We start from the raw sequence: 22,837 nt of genomic DNA, 5'->3' as shown, positions 1-22,837 counted from the left end.
GATATCGTCTGATGACACTAACAGCCGCTAATTGCCGTTCAAGATACTTGGTCGAGGGATAAACATGTATATGAAATGTTTTAGTAAAGCGTTATTAATAATTACGAATAGAAGGCGAGTAAAGTAAGACGATCTTAAGTCGATGCTTAAATCGAATGTCATTTGATTTAAAAAATCATAAATGATCTTCAAATCACGTAGAAAAAAGGAAGAAGACTGGTTGAGGTGCTCTCAATTTATCTCATAATGGAGTGTACTCGTGTCTGCATAGGGAGAGTCATTAAGCAGCTCGTGTACTTGACAAACGAATACTAAATTGGACCCAGACGATGATCAGGCCAGAACAAACGAACTTTCTCGTTTTTCATTTAAAAGACGCTATTTTCAAGCGTATGAAAGTCTAGAGAGCAGTTGAAGAAACATCATCGTTGATAATTATGTACATAGTTTCTAACATTTCCTTTGCATTCTGATCGCAGATTAGGATCGAATGTAGTCACAATGCAAGGGATGATCTATGATATTTTATATCACATAACCTGGCAGAATATGAATAGTTAGACAATGAACAGTGAATACATTTATTTATGTTAAATGCATGATATCCAAAATAACGCAGGATGATATCTGCGATTACAAGGTATTTGATACGATGCAAGCTATTTAGTACCATATTTTTTCACCTTTGCGTTATTTTTTACATTTTCGTAATGATTCTTCCCACTGGGAGACCTTGGAAAGGAAACGATGCCTTTGAACTTTCTTAGAACTGGTCGATGGTGGGTGTCGAAAGCTCGTACCCGCGTTCGTTCATCAAGCGTGCACGTAGCTTTAGCGACCTATGGGTGGGGGGTTGTGAGAGAGATGGAGGAAGGAAGGGAAGAGAGCAGAGCAGAGCACCGTACTATTCTCTATGCCATGGCCCGTGTGACGAAGCTGTTCATGATAATGCGATAGTGTTGGTCTGTGCTTAGCACTTGATAAAAGATAGCGGTGACTGAACAGATGTCAGTACTCACCCGCAGCCCGACCTGTCGGTTGACGGTCTCACGTATCTCGCCCCGTGTGCATCCGTGCATCATCCACGGCTAAGTATTACGCTCTTGCGATTGCGATCCTCGAGAAAGTGAACGATAACACGAAAGCTTGAAGACGCAAGCGAGACGTTTTACGCGAACGAGATTGTGGAGAATCGAGAATATTGCCAAAATTACCGTTTCTTTTTTATCATTTACGATAGGCATCGATCTCGGAATAGACCAGGTGCGTTTCTGTGCGATGTCAAAGTTTCTGGAAGTCTGAAAATGTCGAGAGGAAACTACGACATCTATTTCGACTTTGTATCTACTGTACGAGAAAATCGTTCCCTAGAGAATTTCGTGCAAGCAACAAACGAAGCTTCTTCGATAGGATGATCACTGCGATCCAGAGACAGTATTACTTTAAAAAGATCCGCTGCAAAGCTTGATCGTCAAGCCGGAAATCGTACAGCAGAATCTCGACTAACCTCGAATACTCGTGTAGTTAGAAGCAATAATGTGGAGTTATGGCTAAGATAGTCGACTCGACCCGAGACGAAGGATCAACAGTGAGATTAAACCCGAACACCGGTCGGTAAGGAATCGTCAACGTCGAAGACGTGATCGTTGTTTGTCTGAGTTCGTTCGAGATCGTTGAGCACCGTCTGGAGACTCGTCGCGGGGAGTAGTCGCCGCCGTTTTGAATTGAACTTGACAACGATCGTGATTGAACGAGGCTCAATTGGAAGACCAAAGAACAGCTTTTCTCGTCGAATAATGAGAGGCTCTCGGTGGAATTCTTCGAAAGCTCGACCCGAAGGCGTGCACCACCAAAGAGAGCGTACCATCACAGCCTCGAATCATGCATGATGAGCGGTGCGACTAGGCTCGATCAGGATTGGATGAGAATGGTCGAGTTACGCGGTGGCACCGGTATGACGAGCGGGCTAAGCGGTCGGTCATCGAGTCGTTTTCATTACACGATACTCACTATTTTGGACACTGTGTTCTCGGCTACCGTGGCCGCCCCGGCGGTGGTTGGTTACTGGAGAGGTACCTGGGGCTTGAGCGACGTCTACGTCTATCCGGAGGATCCGGTTCTCAGTAGCTTGACCTCGATAGTGATCGGTTTCATAGGGTTGTTCGCGTTCAACGTTTCTCAGAATGTCCTGAACGAGCTTTTACACCCGGACAAACACAGATTGTCGTATTACGTCGGGTCCAGACTTTACACGGCCGTATTCGGGTTTTGCTGCGTAAATGCATGGCGTGGCGCCTGGCAGGCCCTCGACCTGTACACGGAACACACAGCGAGCACCGTTTTCGCCACCACCGCCGTTAGTCTTCTAGCATTGGCGATCATGCGTGCCATCAGGAACATTTCCGCGCCACCGTTCACCCTTTGCTTGGACTCGTGTCCCGGATACTTCGAAGTGCAAACCATGTTTCGCGTGAACGTAAGTAACTGATCGTCCGTACACCGTAGAAACGTAAAGTAGAAACGTGAAGCTGAAAGAGGAAGAGTCCGATAGATCGCTCGGAAATTCACGCAAAGTTCGAATCAAGTTTGTAGGAAGCTTTTACGATAGAACTTTGATGAAATATCGTCTCACGAAAGACAAACTCGATTTCGCATTCCGTGTAGCGATATCTTTCTCGATTATTAGTAGACTACGGACTTTTACGCAAATTTATATTTCTGAGAATACGATTAAGAAGGTAAAACTCTGGGAGAAAACTGTTTAACTTTCCAAGCATTATAAAAAGCAGTATACTTTGGATATTTCATGTATTTTTCCGTACTACGTGCACTCTGTGCAATTTTGCATCTTCAAATTTCTTATAAATGCAAAAAAATCCGCAGTCTGATCGTTATCTTTCAATCCTTTATGTAATAAGCGATGCAGAGTAATTATCGGAAATTACGAGGCAAACAAATTATACTTTCTGACAATTCTTCTTTCGTTTTTCACGTATCAATTGCTTCCTCCAATTCTTTTTGTATGAACAAATGATACAAATGATAATTTAAACCGCTATCAATTACGATAAGGATACAAACAAGACCCGATGTGTCTTTCTGATTTCTCGAATTCTCAGAGCGTTCAATTTCTAAATTTTCTATTCTTGTTACGAGAACGCTATATACCCTTCTGGCTTTGTTTCGATTATCTTCATATTCTATCATTCTGTTTCACCGATATTATTGTGGGTGACGAGTAACGCGACCGAATGAAATTACCCGCAAGGCTACGAAATCTCGTGAATCATTCGTGTCTTTTGAAAATATGAATATTCATAGCTACGCTATCGAGATTAACGTAAATGTTATAAAACGCCATCATACACATGGTTTTTCCTTATGATAAGCTGGAAAATCATAGTAATGTAACTAAATTTTTAAGAATATAATTTAAAATATAGACCATTGTTTTACTCGCTAAATGTTATAGCGAATATTAAACTTTGAACATTTTATTCTTGCATATTATGTTCATTCTGAACATTTCCTCACTTTCGAGTTACCTATAAACGTATAAAAATCACTGCTTTGGTCATAACTTTATTTTCTGCTTCGACACGCTTCCATTGAAAAAAATGTAATGAACCTTTTAAAACGATAAACGCACAATACTATTTTATGGAAAATAACAATGGACTGTCTTACACTAGTACGATTCTCAATCCTTCAGATATTCATCGATTGAATCTTAAGTCGGTTATGTCTTACGGTTTTATAAACGAATTAAAAAGATCGCAAAAATTGTCAAATAATCGCCTCGTCTCGGCAAAAATGATCACGAACACCGATGCTTTTCATTGAAAACGAAAGGGGGCTAAATGTTAAGTAGGAAACGTAAGAGGTCTAGACAGCGTGTTTTGACGCATCGGTGAAGCTGGAGCCGTGCGATGCACGGCATCGATGCGATGTGCAAGGTATAAGCACAGTTTCCGGCTGACTCTCCCAATACTCGAACAGCATCGCGTCCGTGCAGTTTGCACACGCACGAGCACGGCCTGCAACCGCAATTTTCGATGTTTTAGCCTTTCTCCTTCGATCGAACGAAACTCGAATGGAGAATCAAACGATAAGATACACGAATTACACGCTTCTGTCTGTACTTCATATCTTTGACACGAGTCTTTCTTTATCTAAATTTTTCTAAAGGAATATTTATCTAAAGTTTGCCGAATGATGAATGGAGGATGAAAGAATGAGAATAGAACGCAACTGATTTTATAACTTGGAATTTTTAAGCGATACTATATGTTGCATATTATGTATTTATATTCTAAAGATTTGAGAGGAATTTTTAAACATTCTGATAGTTCTTTTTAGTTAGACAGTTCTTCTTAGATTTGGCTTTTGATCGATCGTTGTTTTATTCTATCGATGTCTAGAAATAATTTATCGAAGATGATAACGAAGAAGAGACACAGCGGGATGATCTTGAATTAATTATCACTCGGTTGAATCCTCTCCGTCACTTAAAAATCGAGGACAGAAGGGTGTCGCGAAAAGTCGACGGGCGATAATACATTCCGATGAAAGTTTACCTCACAAATGGTTCGTCGACCGGAAAATTCTTGTACTTTCGATTTATCGAAATGATTCTCTTTCTCAAAAATGAACCGTGGATCGAACGATAGATTGCAGAGTGTTCGAGCAAAGAACGGTTTAGTTAAAATACATCGCGTTAAGAAATCAAGCTGGACGTTTTCAGATAGACATTGTTTTACACCTTTATCTGATATTATTTCGATAGACATCGTTTTTGATGCTTGAGTTTATATTGTTTTAAACGTCTCCTTCCACAATTTTCACTTCTCGTAATACTGCAATGTCATAGCAATATCCCCATCCCTTTTCGACGTGTCAGCAATTTAATGTTCAATGAATCAGTGAATTTAGGGAAGCGTGAGTTAGCGATCCGCGTGAAGAAATCATGTACGAACGATGTTTCTAGTTCATCTTACGACGACTGACACAACGTTAGAATAATTTTGGAAGATTAAAGGAAATAGGCGGGAAAATCTAGAAACATCGGGAATAAAATAATAATAAGCTTTCATCAAATAAATTTCGTTCGCATTCGCGCTTGGAAATGGAATCACAACCCTCTCGAGAGGGAGATAATACGTCTCAAGTTAATTAGGTAATTTTTACACAAACTTCGCCGAATTGTTATAATTTTCCCTCTCAGAATTAAGACTTCTTAAAACAAATGACTCCGTTAGAAGTACGACTATATGAATATGTTTTTGAAAAATCAGACATCTCATAATCGTATGTCGTAGGACCAAAATTATGAAATTTTCAAAAGACGAAGTTTTACATATTATTTTGTTTATTGTTAGAAAAAGATACTCAATTCAAAAATATAGTATTTTCGCAAAAATCTTATATATTTATCTCGTAGGATAAACTACGAAGTCTATTTTTGCCATAAATAATCTTTGACGTAAACGATACGCGATTAGCAATAGCTATGCGTTGTTTATCATAGTTCCCGCTCTCTTCAAACATTTCCCGATTTTTCACCTGCAAATGATGTTTATCTATTATTTATGTTGTCTGATTGCAGAACACGAGAGACTGGTCGTTGTACTTATTGGATTGTGCCTTCAGCGTTGGAGTGGTTGGTACGTTGGTTGTGTTCGTTTGGAGAGGTGTCTGGATACTTTTCGACCTCTATCTTTTCCCCAAAGATCGAGAATATTCCGCGATCGGGTCCCTCGTGAGTATTATTATTGCTTCTTCTCTCTTTTTTATTTTAACAAATAACAAGTGATCTTAACTCTGTTACGGTTCTCGAATTTTTATATCAAGAAACAAACAAATTTTGCACATTGCGCATACGTATAAACAACGATATTTTCATATGGTCCTAGAACTTAAGAAACTTCTTAACGATAGAAACGTAGCATTTTTATTACGAACAATAATTTCTTAGCGCAATCATTCTCGAAAACTAATTCGAAAAGTCAATCGCTTTTTCTTAAATTGACGAAAGTGAAAAAGCTCTTGATGTTTACAAATCTCAGTGCGATTATTTAACACAAAACATCAATCGACATGGCCCGTTAACAAAGACTTGAAAAGAAATCGAAGAAAACTCGATCTCATCTTGAAGATTGTCCGCGTTACGATAGTCTATTCACCTCGGATCGCGTGAATCCGCGAAAATGCAGTGCGCGTACAAACATTCGATAAAGCAGTGTCCTATCGAACGAACGCGTGTCATCGGGTGTCATTAGCAATCACGTGTTGAACGACATTTTGAAACGTGCCACCTACGCAGAGCGCGGTGAGCGGCACGCCGTTGGTCCGATTGTATAATTGAATATTCGCCAATTGTATGATTGCGAGGGCACATGACAAAACTGTTCACGTATGTATGTGTTCGCAAAGACACTTTATTACGGGCTGCATTTACTTGTCTGAATACGTTGCGGAGAGAACGCGGTCAACGAGAGGATTTGTTTAATTTTTCAATAATGACGATCGTTGATCTCCAGCCGGAGACCTATACTCGATGCGATTAAACCGTTCTGTACCCATCGAAATTCCTATCGAAATTCTCCATTGAAATGGTTCTGTCAGGGTGCCTTCGGACAATCAACAATATTATCAATATTTCAAGATTCTCAACGAAAATATAGTTTATCAATAAGTATTAACGATATGTAACGATAGTGTGAGCGCACCCTCGTAGTATCTCTCTAGTAGGTGGATGCGTGTTCCGACGAAAGAAACATCTGAAGATCGGAATGCGTATATTTGATTACTCTGAATCCTCTTGTACAATAGTTTACTAACTAATAATATTAGTAGATTGATAGGTGACAAATTGTGGGTTATAGATTTCTCAGTTATGATTCTATAATTTTACGTTAAACAAAGTAATTAGGTAAATTTAATGATACGAAAGAATCAAATAGAAAAGAATCTATCGATATTACTAATTTGTGACCTGTAAAATTTCATTCGTAATAGTTCAATTCTGTAAGAAACTTCTCCAGGACAACAGTCAGAAGACGCGTCCACTGTAGACATAGTCTTACTCTTTGATTTTGCGCAATCGTGTCGCGTGCCATATTGTTCATCGATCACTCGTCGTTTAAGTTTCGTTGTTCTTCTACACCGACGATCGTGAAATTCTTTCTACAACGTTGGCAAACACAGATGAGCCCACATAAATATTTCGACATTGTGAGCACAAGCTCACAACCCGTGGAATTATTCGGTTGCAAAATGATATTCAATTGGCGCCATGTATCCTCCGCGACAACAATAACATTCGACTGTTGCCACCTTTTCCCCGCTGGATGATTGGCGGAGAATAAAAAACGCGATCGCGACGTGTTCGAAAGAAATCTGACGCGACATACGTCTGGCCGATGCGAACGATAAGATTTGTCTAGAAATCAGGTAATTGTACCAGTTCAATGTATAGTATGGCATCGATGAATTCGAGTTATCGAGAGAAAGATTGACGATGTAGGATAACTTGGAATAAATAAAATCGAATTGCAATACTTTGGCTTTTAATTTATCGATTTCGGTAATTCCAGATTCGTGCAAAAAAATAAATAAATTCCACGGCGCCAGTCTTCTTCTTTATCGATACTGCTGCTACTGGATGAATGATCGATTTCAAAGTAGATCAATATCTGCGGTACGAAATCAACATTAGGGTATTTTCACATTGCCCGGTTCTCGCCGTTCGATTTTCATCGTCCGATTGAAAATGAACGTTGGCTGATTGCCAACCAGTATGACGCTCTTGTTCTACACCATCGTGCCGATTACGCGTGTAGTCGAGTGGCAATAAAATTATATAATAAAAACAAAATAATAAAATAGCACGGTGGTAAATAGAAAACGAGCGTTATACCGGCCGGTAATCGGCAAAAATTTATTTTCAACCGGACAATGTGAAAATGCCCTCGAATGTAAATATTCGTTGATCGATCGATGTTCGTTCGATACGATTATTCTCCTGATGCAACTATTTCTTAGGAAGTTTGAGAAACAAATCTGAACAGGAAAATAAACCGTTTTGTTACGCTTATCGAAGGTTAACGCATCGGCTTAAAATACAAAGATAAGAGTAGCTTATTGTTATTTTTAAAAACGCTTGTGCGCGATCATTGATAATACCACGATGGTATTTACTCGACGATGCTCGATATCGGTTTGATGACTGATTCAATGAACCTTCCAAACATTGTAGGATGAAAGTTTGAGTAGGTGAAGTCCATTTGAAAAATTTGGCAGAATTTTTCGAATAATGTGAAATTCTCGATTCGCGTTTGAAATCCTTACGAGAAATCTACCAGATACGATTTGCACGATGATGGCGATAATGTAAATCCTCAAGAGGGTCGATGATTGCGCGAGGGTCATCCAATTCACGCATTTACTCGCTCGTAATGCCGCTTCGAAACCGTGAAACAGCGGCCAACTATTTGTCGTCGGTTGATTCGCTGAAAACTCCGATCAACGAGAACGAAAACGTCATTGACGAGCTCTTTTCTCGGCAAAGTCGATCGAGCGCATCGGACAAACAGAACAAAATCGACCGTAGGATTTGTCAAAAGACGAATTGTAATTTTTCCTTATAAAAAGATAGATATATTGAAACAGAGAAAGATCAAGCTAATCCTGTACAAGAATATCGTCTTGCGAGTAACGTAAATCTTATTTCATTCGCTTCTCACTGTACCATTATATTTCTATATACAGAATTGCAAGAAATAAGAAATAAGAAACATGCCGAAGAGAAGAGAAATCGAATACGCTAAAAAATATTCACAAAGTGAAGAAAAGATATAAAAATGGGTTTCAAAGACGTAACAATGAAATAAAAAAAGTAATACAAATGGAAGAGCTGAAAATATAAAAGACAACATTCGGCAATTGTTTCATCTAAAATAATTCTGAGTCACTTTGATCAAGGATATTATCAAATTGGTAAATCGGGACACCTAAAATGAATAATTTGCAACTGCCAATGGTTCTCTCTGTTTATTATATATTTGAACAATTGTCGGGTGCAATTGCAGGCCATCGGATACGTGATAGTGACGGTGACGTTTTCCTTGCAACCATTGATGCGGTACGCGTGTTCTCGTCTTCAAGGCTGGGCCCGTTTAATAGCTGCCGATGGTTTCCTGCTGCTCAGCTTCCTGGGCACGGTGAATGTTTGGCGTGGCATCTGGAACGTATTGGATCTGTGGCTGGTCCCGGACAACCGAGAATTGTCCTGCTGGATCACCCACGTTGGGTGCTTCGTATTCCTCGTACTTCTCAACTGCAGCAATTCCATCCTCGTTCGCGGCGTTTACATCGACGCCGAGGAGGACGACGGAAAATGCGTCGTATTTCCTTGCCACTATCTTCGATTATTCTTCAAGGTTAGCCCATAGATGGAGTCCGCTTAGTTTTGATTTTATTTAGACTTCAATTTTATTAATGAAAAAAATTGCAATTTACATTCCTGATGCATTAATGATCAACTATCTTTCATTTCCACTTACTTAGAATCAAAAGTCTTATATATATTGTTCACTTGAGATATATAGATTTCAATACATCGGTCTAAATGAACAACGATCGTCTGTTTGCAGGTCGAACGCGAGAAGAAGGAAGCGAGACGACGAAACCTGCTGGTTGCCTCGAAGGACTTTCGGCCTCGACCAGATGGAAACACCAAAGACACCGAAAATGGCGCGCTTCTATCGAACAGCACCGCCACGACTATTCTACCAACGAATCCTGAATCTCTCGTCTAATATAAACACCGAGGAAACAAGACTCCAAGAATTCGACTGAATTCCCTTTCAGATACTCTCGCCGATCCTCGTGCAATGTCTAAAGACAGAAAGAAAAACCGGCTATGGAAGGAACATACTTTGAGAGGAATCGGTTTATACTATTTTGTGCTCTCGGCCAGTGATCGTATTAAGTGATAAGTTCAGGGTCACGGAAACTTTTCCAACACAAACAGAATACACGGGCTTCGTATTGAAGTCGTCGAGAGGTTTGTAAAGCATCAACGAGTAGACAGGTAGACGATGGAATAAACACAAGGAGTAGTGAAATAGCCGTATAGCTCGACAGATAAACGTAGGTAGACACGCAGATAGATGCTTAGAACAGCGATTTAAGTTAATCGAATAGGTAAATCGATATGGAAGAAAAGAGAATGGAATCAGGCAAGTTCGCGCAATGAATTCAGCGAATGACTGTGAAAGAGTGACGATTAATGTATATAAGGGACTATGTACATGCATGTGTATGTGTGTGTGTATGTGTATGTGGGTAGGTGGGTGTGTAAGTACAAGAAACCGAACGTATATAATTCTGACTTCGTGCATGTTTCGAGCGCGGATCTCTGCGACTGCATCCGGAGACGTCGACGAGACGAAACTGAACTTGCTTTGTTCGCGACAGCGTACACACAGGCGTGTCGTTAAACGTAAGTTTTACGCGATAGAAGGTACGTGTATACACACGTATAGAAACATGTACACGGTGATTACTACTCGACGGTTCATTAAAAATTTAGAACGATTTCGTGGAACGAATCCGTGCGCTTTGATTGGAACGCTGGTTCGGAGATCGAACCATCGTGCGTTTTTTCGTGACAATGTAATTGTGAAATCGATATGACACAGTGAAATATGAAAGATCGATGGACGATTAAACGAACGTGTTTTTGATCAGCGAATGTTTCAACTATCCGTGACCCGATTAATTTACTCAACCGATTTATTTCACGTGAAACGATTAGTTAATAAGGACTCGTGATTATTTGAAATAAATAACGAGAGAATATCACAAGATGAAAAGTGTTCGTCAGCGTCGATTCCATAGGATTTCTAGTCATCGTTAGTCGCCACTCTCATCGTCGATGCTCCATTCGATCGAGCATTATCGAATTTAACCTTTGTCCGAACGCTAATGATTATCAAGAGCGTACGCTTGTGATCCTAGCGTTAGATGAGACCTTGATGATGACAATGGTAATAGACTGGATACGATCATTATAAATGGGTTATAACCTTCTCCCCCGCATCCTGTACACCCCGCAGATTTTGCTCTTGTACATCAATTACGACGTCATGGCGTACTAATAATTAATTAACTGGAATAATGACGGGACAATGGGCGGCTGGCACATCGATGGGAAGTGGCTAGTTCGACGATAAGCGGCTGCCCTCCTGGCCTACATTTAATATTTTCACAATGAACAATGTGCCAGCCGTTGCACCGGAAGTCCGACGTCCCGCTGAAAATCGGAATCGATCGCGGTCGATTAAAAAAGCCAACGAATCGGAATGTTAATTATCGCTCGAACGTTCGAACATCGTTCTCTAAACACGCATATTGCCATCGCAAGATTCTGCAGGCTGTTTCATATGACAGGAGCAACGATATACACATATATATTTATACGCTCGTATACGCGACTTTTACCACATTCGTTGAAATAAAAAAGAAAGAATTAAGCTTACGAAAGCTTCGGCTTTATATTATTTATATCATTATTATAACAGACTTTGACCCATCCGTTATGGTATCCTTTAAACTGAAGACACTTTTACGACGCTTACTTTACCCATACTATATAATTAATTGCGGTACCACATATACAGAGAGAAATACAAATTTTTATTGATAAATAATGGTAAATAACGATACACTGATCGTAACGAGAAAAAGTGATAGAACAATTCCACCTCTTTCAATCGTTTTCAAATGAAATCACAACGCCAGCAAGTCGTGAGCCGATCTGCCAAGAAGACTATGCGTACTACTATGAATGAGCGACTAAAAAAGAAAATACGCGAAGGGCGATTAAAAATATAGAAAAGGGTCCCCGAGAAAAGATGTGGACGGTCGAAGGACGATACACATCGGTAACAACAATGATCAGTGGTCGTGGTTGATCGATTTTCGATCGATCGCAATTGGATTCTACTCGACAGGGTGGGGAGTCTATTTGAGGCGTCGCGACGCCGTGGTGCAATGATCAGAATCAGTCGGTAGGTCGTATCACAGCGAAAGGTGAAGAGAGTGCCCGTCAAAGAGAACGAAAAGAAATCTTCGCCAAGCAACGAGCGTCTTCTGTATGCTGATCGCGTACCGGGAACGTTTCGAATTTTCACAAATCGAAGAAGTGGAGCTAAGGTGACCCGACTTTTCCCCTTCGCCTGGTAAAATGGCAGCGGACGACCCTCTCTGCAACGAACCTTTACTTTCCGTTGAATTCGAGGTCTTTGGCAAAGTGCAGGGTAAGAGTGTAGTTTTATTGGCCAGCAGGTCGACGAGTATTCGGTTAATGTTGTTTCATTTAAAACCAAACTTTCGTCGAATATTTCTCGCGTTGTTTTACTACGATTACGGGGACCACGGCTTGCGACGAATAGAACGTCAAGGTCGAAAGAAATGTGCGTTGGACGCAGTGATATGTCAATTGTAAGACAGCAGACGCTGGAACAATGGATAATTAATATGGAGAGGAGAGAAAATTCGTGAATTTTCTTCGTACTCTTCGGTTCAATGAGACGACTAACAAACGAATCCGAAAGATCTCTGTTGCTTCGAACGGTGACAATTTTGTTCATTACTTTGCTGTTAATATTCTTAAGGAAGTTCAAGGTTATATCTAGATTCTTGTAAAATTTGACTTGTCACTGCCTAATTCGGTTTCAATTGAATAATTGTCGATGAGACATCGGCAAATGAGGAACATTAGTGGGTCGACGGTATAATAGAGCTAAAAATAATGGAATCTGTTTTTTGTATTTTCTTTCTTTCGCATCGTGTTACATAATTTAAACTGTGCGTACTTTTCGTCAGGTGTCTATTTCCCAAAGTACGTGAGGGACATATGTCAGCAACTGGGGATTTGCGGCTGGGTGAAGAACACCAAGTCCGGCACGATACTCGGAAAAATGCAGGGACCACGTGCGCTCATCGATCAGATGTAAGTTGCGATTCCTTGTCACGAAGCTTTTGCACAAACCGTCGGTGGCGCCGATCGGTAAACAATGTGAAAGTTCATTTTTGTTCGAATTTATCTGTTCCTCTGATTATCAAGAAAGAGAGATAAAATAAGGCAAATTTGCAGAGAACATATTCCCCCTCTTAGCTTTCTTCGTTGCGCTCGGAAAGAAAACAAGTAGAAAGAAGGGAAAACCGAGCTTCGTTCCTCTCGTTTGTTCGTTTGTTCGTTCGAACGACTGAATAAATTCATCGAATTAACCCAGATATGCTTGTTATTCGAAATAATGAATCTTTAGTATTTTTTTGTTTAAATAGTTGCAGTTACGAACGAATAATGACAATCGAATGTTATGCAAAAGCTTCGTTATAATATCATACGTTCAATTTAAATCGCAAGTTTAAAGTTTAAATTTTCGAAAGAATGAAATTATATGGAAAGACATGGGGTAAACATGGAAAGAAATTCGTGAGTGTTTGGATTAAACTTCCTTCCGTAGAACGTTTTGTGCATCAGGTGTAGAGGAATACGAACTCTCGATCTTCCTTTCTTTCGTCTTTTTCTTCCTTTCACCTTCCTTTCGTCTTCTCCTTCGTTCCGCGAATTGATGACACACGCGCGCTAACGTAAGCTCACGAATTCAGTGCTCCCGTAAAATCGCGTGACCTTAGCCGCAAATTGCCGAGTAACGGTCATTAGGTAGTTGGGCCTGACTTTAATAATGATCTAATGAAATAATAGCGCGGACCGCGTCGTTGTCTCTTTCCTTCGCGAGTTATCGCCGAATCGCTCTGGTTTCCGACTATTGTCAACCAACCGCTTCTATCGCGTTAGATTCTTCGGCAAATAATATATTTTCGTTATATGGAAAACACGAGGCAAAGATACATGAATTATTCTGCAAGCTATTTGATCAAACTTTGGGGATTTTTAATTGACATCCCACGTTCAATTCGATATCACGCACATACCGTAAAAGTACATGCTGACTCAGATGCGAAGTATGTTCTCTCAGAACACTCAAAATTGGACGTATTAATCGTTTGATTCTGTTGATTTCACCGAAACGATCATAACTGAATGATACTTGCAATTCACTTACAAATTAGACCAACGATGACCAACGAGAAGTTATATCAGCGATGATATCGTTCATCTTAATAAGGATATAAAAGAAGAGCAACGAATTCTTCGTAAGGAACGCCAGAGAAAGAATAAGATGAGAAGGATGTAATCGTTATTTAGAGAAGTGAGCCAGACCTACTGATCCATATATTTTGCCAATTGCGTAGAGAGAGAGAGAAGGAACTAGATACTAGAAAGATAAATTATTTCTCTTGGACGAACAACATTGCCGTTGTCGTACGAATAAATATAAACTTGAACGTAGACACGAAGCACTTATATACTTTAAGAGACATGTCATGAGACTGATTTCGCGGTCGAATTTCCGCTGCTCGTGAACCTGAAGTCAAAGAAAATAGCTCGGTCGAGGACGAAACATTGATTTCTGGCTTCTCCCCAGAAGGAATTCGTCCAGCAACTTCGTTTCAAATACGTTGTTTCTTCGTTTGTCGTTATCTTCGTATGCCGCAAATGTTATTTATATAATAGGGAAATTCTTTTGCCAAGAAGGAAAAGAAAATCGATTCGAGTAATAAAATCTCACTGAATTGACATCGTCGTGCGCTCGTATTTTAATCGAAAACAAAAACATAAAGCTGTTTTTTTTTTTTTTAATGAAACAAATTTTTGTTCAGTTCGAGAATTCGTCTAAATCTTTGTAAATGTTTCACAAACGAAATGCTGAATTCAGAATATCGATGATAAATCGGATCGTCAATGCGCCAATGGCTCGTCACTGTTGTTGTCACGGGACAGCTGATCGACTTTAAAGATCCTACTTCGATAGAGCCGCTTAAAATATCTGAACTCGGTCTGATTAGCCGCTAATTATAATTGCGAAGTGTGCGAAACTGTACTCGTCACTATCGAAGATAGTTGCGTATACAATTTGCACATTTAATTCCCTCCTATTCGACAATTAATTTACTAATCAATTTTACGCGATCGTTAATTTGACAGACATCATTTATAAGAAATTTGCTCTACTATTTTGTCGACCTAAAATAGCTTGATGAAATTTTGCAAATTCAACATTCTATGAAACAGACGCGGAAATGAACACTGTAGTGATTTCAACGCGTGTAGAGAACGGACGATATTAACGGCTTTATTAATGATTAATCTAAGCTTGCGTACACTGATATTTCTTAAATACTTTGTACGATAAATATAGAAGTTAAATTCAGTTGTCGTAAACTTAATTCAATTTAACGTTTTTAATTAAAAAATTTAATTTTCACATAAACTTTTGTCTCGAAAATAGTAGAGCGAGACTCGCTTTTCTCTTCTCCTTTGACGAGAAGAATTGCATAGCGATAAAATCGTAATATCATCATAAAATACGCAAACATCATAAAACTAATAATAGACAATAAAAACGAAAATGTCAAGCGGAAATACAATCGGATATCTGTCACCTGTTTGTAAATAAGTTGCAGCCAGAATTGTCAGATTGCAAATGTTAAGAGAAGAAATTACATAAATCTCCTTATTAGTAATTTAAACAATAGTTTCTAATTGTATCAGAAATTATGTAAATACATGATAAACCGTTTTCCTACTAATAATCAGTTTTCTTATTTCAGGTCACAATGGCTAACGAATGTTGGAAGTCCAGGTAGTCAGATTGATCGCTGTGAATTTACAAATTGGGAAGGCATTAGTAGGCTACAATACAAGGGATTTGCAATACGTTTTTAATTAAACTGTTTCTTTTCAATGTCACGTTTCTTTGGAAGTTAAATCGGAAAAATGTACTTAAAGGCACGAAAAGTAACAAGCACCGGTATATTTTGAACAATTAAAAAGCTTAAATAATTAAATGATTCTTTATGAAAACATATAGTTCAAAGTACTGAAATTGTTCATAGAAAAAAGCTACGCAACATTAGTGTATATAAATTACAAGATATTTTAATAATTGTAAGATGTATCATTCGAAATAATTAAATATCCAGTTATTTTTAACGAAAAACAAATTAAATAAAAATACATAGAGTTATAGAATATTTGTTCTTTAATTCATTATATGTGACATATAAACATACATGCATATTTATGTCACAGTTCGTTGTGGTCAAATATCTCTGTGTTATATCTCAATGTTTCAAGCACCTCTGATGTAACGGGATGTTAATGATACATGTCAAATATATTTTATATTTACTTAAAACATCAAATTCAATACAACGGATTAAAAACAGAAAGCACAGATAAATTTATTATACTCATTCCCTACAACAAATTAATTTACTTAAATATCTTAATTTTACTTAAGTATCTGAGTATCATGTCGTTCCCTCGTAAATAAACACCGCATCTAACATTAATTGCGCAAGATGATAATTAGAGTGTGTTTCGGGCAAATGTCTTGAGACTCGTCGTATCAATTCGATAGTGTCATCGTTCGAACAATTCGTGTAAATTACGTCCGGCACATCCTAAAAATAGTAATCTCATTTGTACTAATATTAAAATTTATTAGGAATAAAATGTTCGAAATAAATTTTATGGTACGTAGAACTCACAAGACTTTCCAAGTATTTAGTAAGAGCTGGACTTATACGAGAAACTTCCTCTAAAAGATCAGGTGATTTTGAAAGATATGCCATCAATCTTCTTCCAGCAATCGGTAAAAGATCTTCTGCTAATTTCTCAACATCGTTTACAGCTGTAACAACCTATCTCAAAATGACAAATGTTTTCTATTCTGTAGTATGCTATTGAATATATTAAATTGTAATTCCGCTTATACCTACTTCCTCTGCTAGTCGGTCAAGACCAATCACATATAATTGACAAACTTGATGTATCCTTAGTTCATCGTTACTTATTTTCCAAATAGATGCTAACGTATGACATTTATTCATCCATTGAATAGCTTGCATCGAACTACTCATTTTACCATCTGTTGTTTCTTGATGGATAAAATCCATCGATGCATTAATTATTCGGCATAAAAATGTGGTTCTTAAATTATCTCTTTTATCGTCTCTGTACCATGTTAGCATTACTTTGTCTGCCATTGATTGAAAGAAGTATGGCTGTACCTATATATTTAGAATTCAGCGTGAATAAGAATTATAAATATAGATGTAAATTTCATAAACAATACTTTTGATTTACTCACCACAGAATCAAACAAATTATTTAATGGTTTTAGAACTTTCAAATTAAAATGCGCTATCATATGTAAGACATTAGCTAATTGTAGATGTAACATGATTAGATCGTACCAAGCAGGTGCTTGAGAAATAGCTAATGCAGCAAAGGGTTGTGGGCCGGAAGTGCATACTTCCCATAGTTCTTCCGATTTAATTACAATATTCTGTCCTACTTCGAGCATTTCAGACTAATATGACATAAAATATATTTATATCGCTTTAGTTAACTTTCTATTATACAAAGCATTGATCTATCAAAAACTTACATCGATGAATATTTCTAAAAATGTGACACAATCTTGTAGAAATATAACTGCTTGAGCATCAGATAAACCGATTTCCTGCATACATAATCTCTCTTTTGGCAGTTTTCCAAGCTTATTAATTAATTTTGCAACTGCTTCCATTCGTTTTTTTATATGAACTGACCATAATAAGCAACAAACACCTAACAAAGAAGTAATTTACTTACAAAATAACAAAAACGTATAATATATAAAACGAATAATTTCCAGAATCCTCTCTCACCATGCCTCATACGTTTCATTGGTATTTGTCGTAAAACACATAATGCAGCTTCGAGCGACTTCAATTGCGAAATATCTTTATTCCACGACATAGCAAATTCCCAACAGATATTAGCTAGCAGAACACTAGTTGTCAAACTGTATGGAAAATGACCTTTTAATAATTTAATTCTTTCTGAAAATCGAAAAGAAAAATACATAATACAATCCAAAAGACCATTAAGAAATGTTAATACAAAGATGCTATTTTTCTTTACCTAAAATACATTTATTAGCATTTGTAATATCTTTCTCTTCACTTTCTGTATCAAGAGACTCTGAAAGAGGCTTTTCTACATTAGGTTGTGAAACATCATCGACGTTACAAACTTCGTCTGAAGAATTCAGTACTTCTAAAGAATCATTTGTTGAACGTGTGTGATCGAATTCCGTATCTGTTGTATCTACTAATTGAGAAGGATCAATACCCGTAGAAGTAATCCATTTTGCAACTATCTCCGATACAGAACCTAATTATAATGATATAAGATAAAAAATACGTTCTTTGACGATACTATAACATGTAACTACAACGGTACAATACCTTTCCCTTTTGAGAGAACAGATCCTAAAGATATATCAAATTTTACAAATGGTAGTGCAAAAAATTGCGTTGTAGTATCTGATAGAGGTTCTTGGCTGAAATTAAAATCTTATAAGCATTGTGATACTTAAAAACAAATTTCATTACTAATTACCTTACAATAGCATCTAAAATCGCAATATCCTCAAGATTTCCAATAAGCAACGTAAATTGACAAGTATCTTTAGTAATATCTTCCCATTCATTTGTCAAGTTATACGCTTCATCGTCTGATTTTAAATTGTTAACAGAATCTTGATGCTGCTTTATCTCTTTCAAATCATTCTCATTTTTGATACCTTTTTCTTCTTGAACATTATTATCCTCAGTTTTGTTATTGCACTTTTCTCTATACTTTTCTACAGACATTGCAACAGCTCTGCACATCAAAGCAGCAGTCAGTGCATTAAATGGATTTGTTGAATCCAAAAGAATATTACGAACCTTTTTCCACCACAAAGATATTTCATTATATTCTGCACATATCTCTTTAACACCTATATAGGTATAGAAATAAGCTTTATTTTATAACAACATGAATTTAGACTTATTAACGATATATATTCTCCGAACTTACTGGCTATTGAGCAAATAGCATTTAAGAGCTGCGTAAATTGTTTTAGCTCTAGTTCTAAAGATACGTCCCGTTTCTTATTGAGCCAGTATACTAAAGCAAATTTCATGAAAACAAATGGTTGAATGTTACTACTCTTAGCGACTTCTTTCCATGTCTCAATTCTATCGTAAGAATATACGCAGCCTTTATACATTAATTGAGCTAAAGAAAAAGCCTAATTATTAATAATAAAATATATATTCCTAAAATTATATACTAAAATACTTACAAATCTGATGTTCTTTTTCTGGTTTTATATCTTTTTTAATATCTATAAATCCTGATGTTCCAAACTCGAAACAAGATAAAAAATCTAAAAATATTCTTCCATCCTCTTTAAATTTTACTCTACATTCTGTGTTAGAATCTGAACACGTGTAACTATTTACTTTATTAAACAATTCAAAAATTCTGTGCACTTCTTTTTCAGTAGTTAACAAAGTCAAAGGTAAACTCGTATTATTATCATCTATAGAAACATTATACTCTGGTGTATCATACTGAGATTTAATATGCTTATAAAAGTTAATTATTTGCTGTAACTGTGTTGTTAATAAATAAAGTGTTTTTGTCGTAGGTTCCATTTCTTCTTTTTCTGTAATATAAAACTTATTGTGTTTATTATTTCAAATAACAGTTTGGCGGAATAAAACCTTATATAGAACTATGTATTAATAATAAATATGTACGTACCATATTCATCTAGTTTTTTGATAAAACAATTTGTAGCTGCGAGTAAAGCATCGGGAATAATATTTTTATTTGACATTAACATTTCCAATGTTTGTACTTTTATTTCATTACTCTTCAAATCTGAACATACACTCTCAATTTCTGATATTAATTTCTCACGTTCAAAGTCTTCTTCTCGTAAAAATGTTTTCAATTTTTTAAGTATATGTATATCACGCGCTCTCTTCCCATTTTTACTATTAAGAGCAAAATGAAATGGTACTGTAATTTCCTTCAGACCTCCAAGTGGATCCATAAATACACACGAATATTGTGGTTTATTTTTTGATAGATGTACATTATCATTTACACCAAGAAGACCATAATTGATATAAAGTAATCTATACAATAACACTCACTTAAACCAATAATTTTACATCAGTCGCCAATAGAAATGTCTAAGAAAGAAAGTTACTCACCGTCCATGTTTACTAGCAGTAAATGTAGTAATTTTAGGACCTTGTTGAGTACTCCATATGTCTATTACACCTTTCTTTGGAGCATAAATAACTAAAAAGAAAGCAGAACGTAATTGCGGAGTCTGTTTAAACTTAGTAAATGCTTTGTGCATTCCAGAATGTTTTTCTTCCTCCACTTCAATCCAACCACATTGTGCATCTCTATAACCTTTCCACATTCTTGTAGCTATGCAATATCTGTTATCTACTAATAATACTCTGCCCATTGCATCTAATATTACTGACAGTGCTTTATTTGGACTGGATATTATCGAATAACCCTCTCTCATAACATCACTTAAGCCAAACCTACAAGTCATTGGTTCAACTGGTTCATGAGTACTAGTTTTTGATGCTTCGAGCGATGCCTGATGTTTTGAATTTCCCCAATTGAGAGGAAGCCAACTAAACAGAAAGAATAGTAAAGAAATGATATATAATTGCAAAACTCTCTCTATCTATAATGACATGGTTAACAATTAAAATTTCAATTATTAAAACATTGTATGTGACATTCAATTAATGTAGTTTAACTATATCTCTTTTTGCAGATGATATATCCTTTTGACAATAAATGCATAACATGAATTTATTATGCAACACTTACGGAACAGCAGTTCCAATAGCATTTGCTAGTTTGCTGGCCATTGCTATTGCAACATCTGATAGAACTGGAGCTGAACCACCTTCTAAGGCATAATGAAAACCAACAAATGGACGTTTACCAGTTACAAGAACTAAATTATGCTGTGGTGCACTAGATCTATAAGATGCGTTATATCCACCACAAATTGAAGCTGTCATTAGATGATCAAAGCTATTTACAGAAGTAGTACCAATTACTTCTGAATCATTTACAATATCTTGGCTTTTATAACCCCATTTCTTATATGATAAATTTGTAATAGGTGGTAAGTCATCACAGTTTGCTTGAACTTTAAGTAAAAAAAAAAAAAAACGTATTATTATAAATATTAAATTTCAATAGAATAATAGCATAATTTTAATTTCTATACCTCTAGCTAAATAATTTCTACATGCTCTTAATGTGGAAAACAAGGGAAAACCTTGCAAGACACACACAACGCTATTATATGTCACATGAACTTCTTCAGCCAAACCAATATCACCTACGTGTTTAGGTGAACGAAAAGATTGACATTTTAATCCTACAACTGGTTCATTATGCAATTGTTCTCCAAATAATAATGCACCTGTCTAAATAAAAAATAAATAACTTTATATTTATCTCTATTATAATTTAGTCTAACTGTAAGGATTACATTTTCTGAATGATTATCACACATGTAGTTAAACTTGACTTACTTCTGTGTAAAACTTGATAAAACCAGTATTAAAACCAACTATAATACATGTCCAATCTGGATTAGTGCCGCTGCTAGCTTTTCCCAATGACAATAATGGTAAACAGATTATGGATGTTATCCATTCACTAAAAAACACTTTCAATATATGGACATATTTTCAAAGAAATTTATCATATTAAAAAGATATAAAAATTAACATAACATTATTATAACAAAGACTTACTTATCTTTTTTTGCAACTTCACCATACCATATCATATGAAATTTATTTTTTGCCTCATCTGGTTCTAATGAATCCCACCTTGCTAATATTAAATTATTATATTAATTATAAATAATTAAATATTCTAGGTTCAATATACTGTCATTATTAAACAAGTTATGTATATATTACATAGTAGAAATATACTATTTAAAATTCAATAATATGAGACGTACAAATTAATATAATCATCTTTGTATTATTTGCCATAGCAAGAACATCTCCAGTTGATGATAATGATATAAAACAGTCTTGTAGTGGTAATTCATCTTGTGGAATGTCATCTAAAAAATGTTGACACTGACATTTACCATTCCTTTAGGAGACAAAACAAAAGAATACAATAACTCACGTCTTCTAATAGAATCTCCAAAAAGTAATTCTTTAATATTGCTTGTATTGGTTAGATTTGCAATTCCCTTTATTTGACAAGACATATCTAATCAATTACATTAATATGCTTGTTTTGAATAATTTCAAACTTTGATCACTCTAATATTACAAATGCTACTCAGGTGATTAGAATATTGAAATTTTGAAAGAGACACTTCACAATAAGATAATAAACCACAAACTGTCATATGCTTGTGAATAGGATAGTAATCGCAGAGATTCTTCATCTAAGACTTCACATTTCGTGGTAAATAAACATTCAATAAAATGTCACCGTTCTTATTGCATTAATAATGCGTTATGAATATCAAAAAATTGAAAATACATAAACGTCAACATGTATTGACAACTTTAGCTAAGAAGCAAAATGTAGATGCGCATTAACCATTCATATGAAACATTATTCATACCAAATTTTAAGTCAAAATGGAGAACACGTGTTGCATGACATCACGTGACGTAATTTGTGACGTTTAGAAACAGTCGCTAGAGTTTTTCTGATTGGACAAAACAGATCGTTGGGACCAATGAAAATGTTCGTTTCTCCGCAATGGTCCGCGTAACGTGTTCAGCC

At 36.5% G+C, this 22,837-nt stretch overlaps 3 protein-coding genes across 4 annotated transcripts; 2 read left to right on the top strand and 1 right to left on the bottom strand.

Annotated features, from left to right (window-relative positions):
• The first annotated feature begins 969 nt into the window (after positions 1-969).
• Positions 970-11,547, top strand: LOC139988493 (uncharacterized). The gene is made up of 4 exons (XM_072006033.1): positions 970-2,476; positions 5,606-5,758; positions 9,090-9,440; positions 9,654-11,547. The coding sequence occupies exons 1-4, from the start codon at positions 1,886-1,888 to the stop codon at positions 9,816-9,818; spliced, it is 1,260 nt and encodes a 419-aa protein (XP_071862134.1). The 5' UTR covers positions 970-1,885; the 3' UTR covers positions 9,819-11,547.
• Positions 11,548-11,765: 218 nt separating this feature from the next.
• On the top strand, positions 11,766-16,601 carry LOC139988500 (acylphosphatase-2). The gene is made up of 3 exons (XM_072006043.1): positions 11,766-12,323; positions 12,892-13,018; positions 15,748-16,601. The coding sequence occupies exons 1-3, from the start codon at positions 12,251-12,253 to the stop codon at positions 15,860-15,862; spliced, it is 315 nt and encodes a 104-aa protein (XP_071862144.1). The 5' UTR covers positions 11,766-12,250; the 3' UTR covers positions 15,863-16,601.
• Positions 16,161-22,688, bottom strand: Rab3-gap (Rab3 GTPase activating protein). Of its 2 annotated transcripts, XM_072006004.1 has the most exons (19): positions 22,223-22,688; positions 22,047-22,154; positions 21,832-21,913; positions 21,607-21,733; positions 21,297-21,498; positions 20,888-21,215; positions 20,242-20,685; positions 19,784-20,163; positions 19,320-19,685; positions 19,052-19,252; positions 18,590-18,971; positions 18,436-18,530; positions 18,110-18,361; positions 17,854-18,027; positions 17,592-17,773; positions 17,292-17,513; positions 16,921-17,211; positions 16,690-16,842; positions 16,161-16,602 (listed from the first exon to the last, which is right to left on the bottom strand). In XM_072006004.1, the coding sequence occupies exons 1-19, from the start codon at positions 22,305-22,307 to the stop codon at positions 16,450-16,452; spliced, it is 4,227 nt and encodes a 1,408-aa protein (XP_071862105.1). In that variant the 5' UTR covers positions 22,308-22,688; the 3' UTR covers positions 16,161-16,449. The 2 variants fall into 2 exon arrangements, with proteins under 2 accessions (XP_071862105.1, XP_071862106.1); XM_072006005.1 differs by lacking the exon at positions 22,223-22,688 and having other exon boundaries at positions 21,607-21,743.
• Positions 22,689-22,837: the final 149 nt, after the last annotated feature.

Source organism: Bombus fervidus, chromosome 6, assembly GCF_041682495.2.
Source record: "Bombus fervidus isolate BK054 chromosome 6, iyBomFerv1, whole genome shotgun sequence".
Taxonomy (NCBI): Eukaryota; Metazoa; Arthropoda; class Insecta; order Hymenoptera; family Apidae; genus Bombus; species Bombus fervidus.
This window is presented reverse-complemented; position numbering and strand designations above follow the sequence as displayed.